We start from the raw sequence: 12,280 nt of genomic DNA on the forward strand, positions 1-12,280 counted from the left end.
TGACAATGAATACACCTTTAACATTACATCATGCATAATCTACATCGTGCATTTACATGGTGATTTTCCTCTCCACTCTCCAACACCTAAATGCATTGATTGCATTATCTATGGACTATGGCTAAGAATAACATCCTCAGCAATACAGCAACACTCCGCACATCACAATTTGTAAGACCAAAGTTACCAACATAAACAGGGAAATAAAAAAAAAATATATAAAATGGTGCCGAGGCAACTCTTATAATGGTCATCAGAAGATCTCTTCTGTTCTTTTGGTTTTGAGGGGAAGGGAAAAAAAAAACCTAAACATGAGTATTAGTATCCTAGTAAGTTACAGTTCACATTCAAAGAATTGAAGTGCTGCTCCTCTCATTGCTATTTGAAGACAACTGGTATTCACACAAGAAAATGATACAACAAAGAAAAAGATAAAAGATACAACTTAGATCAGTTACCACCAATCTCTGTTGGTGTGGTACAAGGTGCCAGTGTGTTATGAGGCAGGTTAATACCACCCCCTCTAACAGAAATGCCAGGGAACTTCACAGTGCTTTCCCTACTCACGAGATTTGAGTCAAGATACACAACAATCACCGTGGTATCATCATGGAAATGACGACGAACTCCGCGATCAATTTTCTTTAAATCTGAATATCTCATTTCTCTCTTCTTTGCAGCTTCTTGAAGCGCAGCTTTTACCAGCCTCCTAGCGCTTCCCTGAAAGAAGGATAGAAGATGAAACATGAATCCACTGACAGAGTTCTCCAAAAACAGATTATTTGTTTTGCAAGAGTTATCCAACTCAAGGGAAGGCTTTATATTCCAGAACAAATTTCTCCATGCAAAATTCTATCAGACAACTTTTTGGTTAGAATTTTAAGAATGTTTCCACTTAATTAGACTGTAGGCACGAATCCACTACTTTAGATTAATTCCATTTGCAATTGCAGTAGAAAAAACTAAGATTGGTTAGCTGTATCTGCTGATCTGCTCACATAAATGTAACATGCTCAAATAATATAGGTGTACATAATAAGCTTGTGGTCAAATAAAAGGCCACTAACTTTCACTTAAAGACTGGCAACTTCTTATGACAAAGATGATCATCTCACTGGACATTATACATAACAAAATTCAATCTCATGTCTATGGATAATGGAACGTAATGCAATATTACTGGTGCATACCAAAATTTCTCCATCAAATTCTGTACACAAGCATCATTCAAGCACAACAGACACTTGAAATAAATTGTGACAAAAAGAATAATTAGGAAGTGTGAGAAATAACAGCATGCCAATTTCAATTACATATTAAGTACTAAGCAGTAATAATAGGAATACCACAAAACCACAATAATTTCTGAAAGTTTTGAGTCTAATCCATAAATGTATCCACTTTAATCTTTCTGTTAATGACATAACACAATCTAGCAAAGTAGAAAAATATGTATCTTACACTGCGGGGACTGTTTTGAACTATATCAACTGCTTCTTGATTGCTAAGGTGCTCCCAGAGTCCATCAGATGCGAATATAATAAATTGATCATGTGGCTGCAAATGATGCACTGATATTGATGGTTCTGAGCTTAGTATTGGCATCTTGTATGGTTCACGAAGTCGAAACTTAGCATATAGTGGTTCTCGATTGAACTCGGCCTTTTTCAAATATACATCACCAATAGATCTAGAAACCTGCAACAGAAAAACAGATTTTAAAATATATGATGCATCTCAATTGAGAAAGCAAGAGAAGGTTCTACGTTTGTTAAGATAATAATAATAAGCATTGAATTAATTAAGTCGAGGCATCTCTAGTACAGTCAGTCATGACAAATGACAGAGCTCAAGGATTATCTCGACGTACCAAGATAAAAATTAGATATGACAAGCCCAAGGCCAACTTTCAACTTTCATGGAACAAAATAAAGATACAACAGCACTAGTAACATTACCATTCACTCAATATTATAAACAAAATAAAGGTAATAATAATATTTGACTCTTTCTACTCTCGTAAATTGTTGTGATGAAAATGATCCCATTTGCCCAGCAGCATCTATATTACTGCATCCTATGTTGTTGCACCACGACAACTTCAACCACTATTCATTGGAAATGATAGTTTTCTGGTTATATAAAATCATAAATGTATATTGTGGTATTAATGCTATTCAATAACATAAACTCTGGTGAAGTTGAGAAAAATAAGCCTTTTCCACAAATAGATTTGATATTGACTTTCTCTCTCTCTCTCTCTCTCCACCCCCACCCAGATCTGTTTTACTATTGCTCAGCATAGCTCTGTATTTCTGAAGTAATTCTTCACATCCAGAAAACACACTGTATATCCTGAAAATTTAACTTCCAACATGGGAAGATTACAAATTTAAAATGATATTAAGAGGTGTGAAGTGTTTATAGAAAAGATAAATAACCATCTCTAGCAACTAGAAAAGCAATATTATGAGCTACAAGTGACTTACTTGAATAAGGCCCTTCACACGCCATACATTATGCTTTAAAACCACAATATTTGGGTCATCAGGATGTGAAGCATGCAGCTCCTGTCTTACAGTCTCTATCGATGCATTGTGCTCTGCTGATAATTGCATGGCTAAAACCTCGCCAGTTGCCTTGACTGCTCTTCCCAAAACTGCCCGGGAATCCCCAAGGTTTGCTATGTAAAGGGTTCCATTACAAATAACACCAACAAGACAGCATGACCCGACAGCCGCAATTTGTGGTGACAGAGAAAACTGTCTGGCAACCACCGAAATAAACCCCTCTTCTGTTGCTTGGAGTGCCTTGCGAATTACATCCACCGACATTGATTGTTGCTCTGAAGTGAATCCTGAAATTTAAAATAGAGAAAGAATATGTTTAATCAACATTCATTATGCAGTAAATCATGTGCAGAAAAATGGTTCAAAACACGAGTACATCCATGAATGACACACATGCAACAAAACAGGAACTGAAAACCACAATTTTCTTAGTCTCAATTCTGTATAATCTGAGAGTTTTTATAGCCTTAATTCATTGTATAGCTGATAGAATGACAGACAGAAAATAGTGGGAAGGAAACCATCTACTATCACCACTTCTGGCAGACTGGCACCAAAAGAATGAAACCTCACCAGCTATGCTCTAACAACTTATCTGGTAAATAAGAAAAATAAAAGAAGAAAGACCGAGTCTCTTACGGGCATATACTTATTTCACAAAGTGGAAAACCTTGTCTCTTGAATATTAAAGCAAGCAACAGAATCCAAACTATTATACTCCCTGATCTTTCTAGCTAAACAAGGACAAGGTAAAAATGAACTAGATAACTGTTTTTCTTCCCCTCGATCTATCTAAGACAATTCCCTGTATTTTATTTTATTTTTGTCCAGATAAAAGGCAAAATTGACAACAAGAGGCTTGGAACTGGAAGGCAGAGAAAAATACAGCAAGGCAAAAAGTAAAAACCATTCCAATGCAGAAAAAACTTGAAGAATTCAGTCATTTTGTTGCCAACTTACTCTTGAGATGGTGAAATAGGTGATCATTGATAAACCGTGATGTCTCGGGCCCTCCATGGCCATCATAGACACCGATGAAGGTACCATAAGGGCCGGATTCATTGGAGCTCAAACAGCCTGATTCAATCTGGCTCTGATCTTCCAGCAAGTTATTGGCTTGGATTACAGCCATTGAAAAATCCCCATTCAAGTGCTGCCCCGAGTCCTTGTACCACAATAGTCCATCCTGTCTACCACCGGCATCCGAACCTGCACGTGTAAATCCATCCGAACCCGGCCGAAAGCAGGCCCTCAATAAGTTCATCAACCCCGATAACATCCCTCATTTCACCAAACAACCGTCAAGGATTTCAACATCTATCAACTACCCCAAAAACGACTTCACCCCCCAGAATTTTCATACACTATATAGATAGGTATAGTCCTGCACTCCTCACTAGTCACCACAACGACGAAGATGATCCACCACAAACTACAACAACATCAACAAACAAGTACAGTTAAAATCAATTGTGGTTCAACACCAACAAACAAACACAACCTGAACCTTGTATGAACTAGAAAAGCGCAAAACAAACTGCTTTTCACAGGTTTCTGAGGAATGAATGAAAAAATCCAACTTTTTGGTTTCCTTATAACACAACAAAAACTATGACCATGCACAGCAGCAGCCGCTAAAGATGAAAATTTCAACAAAGAAAAAAATCTTTTTTTATTTACCCCAAAGGTCAAAACTCGCTTTTTTTTTTTCTGAGACAAACTTTTTGGTCAGCTGATTGGAAATCCCTTGTTCACATTTACATTGAAAATCAAAGGTCCAAGTTACACCAATCTCCATAAAATCAAATAACGGCAACAAGCTAGCTTTTTTCATCAGGCACAATCATATATTGTACGGTTTCAAGTCAAAGTAAGATAAAAATTCTGGTAAGAGATCTCACCCAACAAAATTTGACTATCGATTAGAAGAAGCTATTGGGGTGCCCCAGATGAAGAAGACAATGATCCGTAGTGAAGAAAGTGTGTGAAACCATTAGATCTGCGGATCCATCAAATCAACAGAAAGAAACAGAATTCTTGTGTGTGTAGTTTTTGGAGCTAAGCGGTATGCAGATGATGAAGGTGTCTGAAGAAAAAGAAGAGTGGTGCATGAAAAAGAGAATTGAAAATTGAAGAGTTCAGTGTGAAAGATTGGACAAAGTGTGAAACCCTTTTTTTTCTCTTGTTTTGTTCTGAACTCAGCGGAGAAGCCCCATAAAAAGACTATCAATGAAGAGCTTGGAGCCAGCAAAGCACAGGTCCAGCTATGGGCTCCACACCACTACGAAGAACTAGTTAGAGAGAGAAAGATATAGAGAGAGAGTCAATGAAATGAAGCATGTCATATTTTTGACAACGATAACTTTAACCGCTTATATTATGAGCATTTTCCGAGGGATAATAAGTTTACAGCAAAGAATTTCTCAAATTCACAAAATTCCTTGGTGCTAATTTATGGACCATGCTCTATTTGATTTAAACCTTAAAGGACTTGGTATTAAGAACTATATATGTTTTTTTTAATAACACTACGAGAAGGTAATTCTATTATTACTAGTGAGGCGTCATTAACATGTTAAGATTATTAGTAAAGATTCATTTTAGAACTTGTGGTCTCATTCAACTTGCAGTTACACAATTTGTATTATAAAAAAATCATACATAATTTTATTCAAATGTTAAGAAATTTTAAAACTTCTATTTATATCTTTTCTATACTTTTAATATTTTGATATTTCTTTCTATTATTTTTTTCTGCTCTATTTTATTCTTGGTCAAACAATTTAATAATTAATATGTCTATTCACATGTGTTCGTTTCCTTATTTGCATTTCAAATAATTTTATTAAAAGTTAAATTAACTTTAAATATATAAAAATTAAACTGTTCTTATTTTTAATATTTTTATTAGTTTATATGTGTATTCACAAACATTATTTTATTTCTATTGAAATCTAGATATGCACTCTTAAATTATTAGCCATTCATTGAAAATAATGTGTAAAACTATCATCTCACAATACCAACATAAAATAATGATGGGAGGGAGTTATCTTTATTCTTATCTGACTGAAAATTTATTCATAAAAAAAAATCTGACAGAAAAGTTTACTAAAATCAATTTTTTGAATTTGCATTTAAATTTAATCAGATCGCGACTCTACGAGATAAAATGAAATAATCTAATTTATTATTGTAATACATAAATTTTAATATTATATAGTTAAGCCATATAACTATAAAAAAAACTGCAACTTTTACTATTAACATCACTAAAAAAAGAATAGAATATAATTTTTTAACCGTAAAAATAAAAAATATGTGAGATAGTTACACATCATAATCAATTAATTGAATTAGATTTCTTAGACAAAAATATGATAGATGAAAATAAGTAAGATAGAAATGAAGAAGAGAAAAATAAATATGAAACATGGTAGAATTTTATATTATTTGATTTGAAAGAAACATGAGTGAATTTGAAAATAAATAATATTGTGATATAAGACGGAAGGAAATGAGAAAAATGAGATAAGAAATAGAAATACTATTTTACCCCTGTATAACAAACAACGTGTCCTGTATAAACAACTCAAGCTGAAGAAAGAAAGAAAAAATTGTTTTCATTAGTAAACAATGAATTATGTATCCATTCAGTGGCTAAAAAAATTGAATAACGGATTATGAGGCAAGGAACATCGATTTTCAAGTGAAGAAATTCCTGATAACTGATTGTATTGCGAAACAATGGATCATTTAAAATTAGATTACATTAATGGCTTCCGTTGCTCTCAAATATGGCTACGAAATTGGCATCTTGAATATGAGCCATTGATGGCTCTGGAATATCACACAAACCACATTCCTCAGAGAAATCAATACCAGCAGCTTTGAATGAAGTGTCTTGGCGTTCTACACAAGGCAAGAAATTGTCTTCAAAATCCAAGCATTCGTCTTATTTTGGATGTGTCACACTATCTTTCAGTCAAGGGAAATAAAAATTAAATAAAAAACTAAAAATTTGACGATCAATTTCAAAAATCGAGAGAGCGACCAAGAAAGAAAATTGAGGGTTGTATATTTTGTAGTTCAAATTTCAGGAAGCATTTCTATATTATTATGTGGTTATTCCTCCCCCCATATGAGAGTGAAACTTTTTTGTTTTAACTCATTACTTTTTTTTTAACATTACTTCTATTTCCATTTTCTCCTCTCGTTTTTTTTCATTTATTTTACTCCTACAAAATAAAGTATAAAAGAATAAATTAAAGTAACCATGTAATTAATATAAAATAAGTAAAAAAAATATTCTCAATCATATAAATATATGGTTTTATCTCTTCTTCTTTTTTACATAATATATGTTTATCATAAATTAAAAAATTAAAAAGAGTTGCTGTAAATGGAAAATAAGAGAAAGGATGTGTCTTATATTATTTTAGGTTTAGGACTAATTCATCTCTAAACCTTAACTTATAAGATAAGAATTATCTCCTATTATCTCTAGTTGATGAGACTTGAATTTTTCTTACTGACACCCTTCACGTTTACTAATGGTCATAATAATTGATTACAAAAAAATTAACTATATATCTAAAATTTGTTATATATATCCAAATATAACAAAAATTGGTTATAGCATGTTAATTATATATCTTAAATTAGTAATTAAATTTGGCTTTTAGAAAGCAATTTTAACCTTTAAAATCAATTTTAATTAAACTTGACACAATTGCTAGGGCATAAAATCGATTGTAAAAATATACTAAATATAAAGAATTTTTTTTTTATATTTCTAAAGCCGGCTATATATCCATAACTGATTATATAACCGGTTTTGCATATGTACAACTATTTTTTCATAATCAGATATGTTTTGTTTATACTAACCACGTGGTATGGGTTATTATACAGTAATGTTCTGGTTATTTAAGTAAATAGGTGACACAATAAGATTTGATCGATATCATCTTATATTTTAGATTTAGATTTAACTAAACACTACAAACTAACTCAGAGTGAAAGTTGTCCTCCAATTTGTATTTTGGCACTTTCTTGGATAGTGAGAGGCATGGATTTTTCTCAATAATATGCATACAATGAATTTTTGTTAAAAATAAAATTTGCAACACGTAATAAATAAGAAATGATCTATTTTGCATATTTAACTATATAAAAAACAGTCTTGTAATATCTCACGCGGCATATGAGTAGGCATATTCCTACAGGTTTGTCTTAACAATAATAATTATCATAATCATAATTATATTTTATTTATTCCCTAATACACTTGATTCCTTGATTTTTCTACAGTAATACCCAGAGATGAGCCCAAAGAAGTGTCTCTGGACTTCAGGAATGCCAGTTTCTCCCACATATAGAAGTAGAACGTAAAGTGACATTTTTTTCACCTTTCTATGGTTATTCATGTTCTCTGTGATCTTTATTCATAATCTTCGTCGTCGGGGTTCAGATCCTGTGCGTGGTTTTTACTTAAGTTCTTTTCATTATTTCTACGTTGTTGTACGTGAGTTTAATTTGTACAATATATTTAACCCTATATCATCGCATGGGAAATATTAAGATTAAAATATCATAAATTTAAATTTAAATTTTATTTAACTATAAAATCTTTATAAGATTTGTAAAATAAAAAATCAAATGTTTTAAGTAAATTAAACTTTTAAGATATTTGATTTTCTTTTTGGTAAATCTTATAAAGATTTTATAGTTAAATTGAAATTTTAATTTAAATTTAAAATATTTTAATGTTCTCATTCCATTTTAATCTAAAAGTTAAAATTAGTCATTTTTTATTTATTTTCAGATGAGATGTTCTCGTATAGAGATGATAATATTAGACTTATAAAATGATTTTAAATTCATGTTATAAACAAAATTCAATTCAACCGACTTTTACTTCTATTAAAGATAAAAAATTATCATACAAATACATAAAATAAAATAAAAAATATTGAACAAAAATGATTAGATTTTATTTAAATATCATGCAAATATCATATATATATATGTATATATATATATATATATATATATATATATATATATATATATATAAGATTACAGGTTTAAAAATTGATTTTTTATTTCTTGTAAAAAAATATTTTAAAAAATAAAAGAGAGAGAATGTGAAAGAAGAGTTGCGAAAAAATCAAAGCCTAACAAAATATGTACGGTACTGATTAACAAGAAGCCAAAAATAAAATATATTTCTAATTTATACTTTGCGAGTTTCTTTGATTATTCAACCATGTATTAGAATGACTGTCCTTTCTTTTGTTTTTTTATTTATTAATATAACGAGAATAATGGATTTCTTACCGTGGCAGATTTAGGATCTTAGGTCAGTAGAGACAATTTGTCTTTTCGTATTTTTTTTTGTAAATCTTATTTATTCAATAAATACATATAATTAAATCTGACTCATAAAGATTAAAAAAAAGAGTAAAATATATTAAAAAAAATAGTTCAAGTAAAGAGATATATTTGCCTACCCTCACATCAATTATATGTAGGGACCTATGATTTATTACATGACTAATTCAGGATATAGTCTCTCTCATGTTTTTAGGTGAATGAAGAAACCAAACAGGCAACATTTTCTAATAAAGTCAAAGACTTAAATTCCAAATGAGGAAGAAGAACGTAACAAAGTCAGCATAAGATATTATTAGGTGTAAAAAAAATTGTGAATAGTAATTGTTTCGAAATCAAACAATTGACTTTATTTTTCAAAAGCATTGACAACAATAGCTTCATGTACGGATAAGTATAAACACTATCAAGCACAACAATGCTACCAGTCCTACACAGTGTCAGTTTTTCTTATATATGTTTGAAAACAATATTTTGAAAGGTCTTTATCTTTTTAAATGTTTAAGTAGTTTATTTACATCATCCAAATCTTTTCTGTATAAAAGCAATAACCCATTTTAAATTAATTCTCTCAATTTATATCCGTTATTATTTTAAAATTTTAATAATAACTTACACAAACACTTGAATTTTTTATTTTTTACAACAGTCACACTAATTAAAGTTAAAAACATGTGATCTCATGCTTATTATTCAAACGCCGATCATAGTGGTACTTGAAATATTTATATAAAAAAATCTAAAAATATGCAGAAAAGGAAAAATCCAAATCAATTTTGAAAAGATAATTAACTTGTAAATTGTGTCTTTGACCATACATGAACTTTGTATTTTCCCGGCATGTACAGGAGGGTTTATGAAATTGAATGAAGTTCATTAATAGTCATGTTAGTTTATAAACTTAGTCATATACATATATGGAGTCTCCAGTTGCATGAAGTAGCTGCTATTTAATTATTTTTTTTCCGATACTAGCTGCTATGTAATTTAAACTTTGATCATGATAGGGAATATAATGAGTATTAGGTATACAGATGGCGTGCACTGTAATCAATCTAGCCACGAGATGCGGGCATAATCCATCAGCACCACCCGTGCTTATTGAAGTGAACAAAAAAATCCTTTCATGTCCATATTTAGTGGAACTTATAGGTCCTTCATCAACGAGGATCACATGAGATATCTTACTTATGCAAAGCTGACAATAAGCATTAGAAAAAAATCTTAAATGCTTTCGATTTTCATGCTGAGAAATTTTTTTAGGTTAGTTGTATTTTAGGGATTTATCAAGATCAACACAAGTCTCGAGATTCAGTAAGCGTTTAGAGATGTATTTATAAGTTATTTATCAACAAGATCCTTACCCAAGCAGCGAAAATCAAACTCACTTTATTGTGAAATATGAATTTCTTTCTTACTAATTAAATTAACTTTTATTAATTGCTTTCGATTTTTTTGGTGTGGTATATACCACCCAGATCAAACAATATATTAAAGGTTTTATATTATATTTTACTTATCACATATATGAAAAAAGTTTAAAAGGGGTAAACAATCACATTTATATATTAACATATTCATTATAATTTTTATTTTTTGTTTGTCTACAAAAATTTACAAAGTTATTTTTTTATAAAATAAAATAATCAAAATATGTATCATATTTAATTTACTTGAATCAATTGTTTAGTATGTCAATATATGATAGTCTTACTTATATTATTAGTCCAATATGTTTTTTTATATACCGATGAAAAGTTAGTTTAAGAAGCAACAAAATAAGATAGAATTTATCTTCTTTCCCTCGTCACTAGAAAATTGAAACATAGCGACCGAAACATATCAGTTGCTAACAGCGACGAATTAAGCGACCGAAAAGGAATTTGGTCAATAAATGAAAGTGCCGGCAAAAAAGCGATGGAGGTCCGTATGAAAATTAGCGACTGAATTTCCAACTTAAAATAGCGATGCATCATATTATTTTATATATATTTATAATATTTTGACATAATATTTTTTATGTTTTAGACTTTAATTAAATCTTGTATGTTGACTATTAAAATATTATATTTATTATAAATAAAATATATTTAACATATTATTTTATATATATTTATAATATTTTGATATAGTATTTTTTATGTTTTACACTTTAATTAAATTTTTTATGGTAACTTCCAGAATCAAATAAAACATATGTAAACTTGAAAATAAGAGTAAAATTACAGATTTTTTAAAAATAAAAAGACCCAAATCTTAAAAAAATGAAAAACTAAAACCACGGATAAAAATTAAAAATGAAGTAAAATTACAATTAAGCTTTTTTTTAAACCAGTAAATGGAGAACAAAATATTTCTACAATTCATTCTTTAAATATAAGGAAGTATTATTTTTTATAATTATATTGCTCTTATAAGAATTATAAATGTTTATGAAATTTAATTTAATTAAATATTTTTGGTAATGTATTTTTATATCTATTATCAATATATTATTTAGAGCTTTAACACTAAAATCAATAATTCAGTTAAATGACAAATAAAAAAGAGAATAATTTTTTTTTAGATATGATCAACAAAAAGAAACACTGAAATTAATGATGAAAGAGGAACTTCAGTCCTTCTATTGTTCAATTGTTTGGGTGAACTGATTAGGTAAGAAAGGGTTTTCAAAAAGTATTAATCAAATAAATGAATCTTTGTTGATCTATGTATCCCACAACATGCTTAAACTTGAACCCTTAAATAGTTACCAAAATTATTATAAGAACGCCAAATAACTAATCAGGCTATGAAGAATTTGACGTATGAGAAAGATACTATCATTTAAGCCATGTTTTAAAAAGATTTGTAAGCGGAATTTCCCGCGAGATTCTTAATCATTAATCTACATTACAGGGAATGGTACATAAAATTATTATTGGAAAAATATACAAAATAACAAACAGTCATTAGGCTTTATTTTCAAAAAAAGTCAGCAAAAAAAGAAAAGATCATACATGATGATTCCTCATCATTTTATATAACTTGCGCAATGAGCATGAATCAAACAAACCGAATGTAATTTTATATAATATAGAGAGAGATATTCTACTGTAGAAAAATATCTCCAATTCTCTTTCAAAGTTTATAGAGACACACTTAAATGCACATACAAGTTAGGGTTTTTTTATAACTATTTATTTATTTTTTTAGAATATAGGAGTGGAAATTTTATCTCACGTTTATTTTGAGGTAATAAAAAAATTATTATCGGAAATGTTTTTCTCATGAAATTTTTAATTCTAGCTTCATCCAATATTTATTCCAAAAAA

At 29.7% G+C, this 12,280-nt stretch overlaps 1 protein-coding gene across 1 annotated transcript; it reads right to left on the reverse strand.

Moving 5' to 3' along the window:
• LOC114402518 (probable protein phosphatase 2C 64) lies at window positions 1-4,906 on the reverse strand. Its single transcript, XM_028365122.1, has 6 exons — window positions 4,740-4,906; window positions 4,472-4,656; window positions 3,531-4,002; window positions 2,490-2,857; window positions 1,462-1,698; window positions 1-720 (listed from the first exon to the last, which is right to left on the reverse strand). Exons 3-6 carry the CDS (start codon window positions 3,847-3,849, stop codon window positions 451-453), a joined length of 1,194 nt encoding a protein of 397 aa, XP_028220923.1. The 5' UTR covers window positions 3,850-4,002; window positions 4,472-4,656; window positions 4,740-4,906; the 3' UTR covers window positions 1-450.
• Window positions 4,907-12,280: the final 7,374 nt, after the last annotated feature.

Source organism: Glycine soja, chromosome 20 (assembly GCF_004193775.1).
Source record: "Glycine soja cultivar W05 chromosome 20, ASM419377v2, whole genome shotgun sequence".
Classification (NCBI taxonomy): domain Eukaryota; kingdom Viridiplantae; phylum Streptophyta; class Magnoliopsida; order Fabales; family Fabaceae; genus Glycine; species Glycine soja.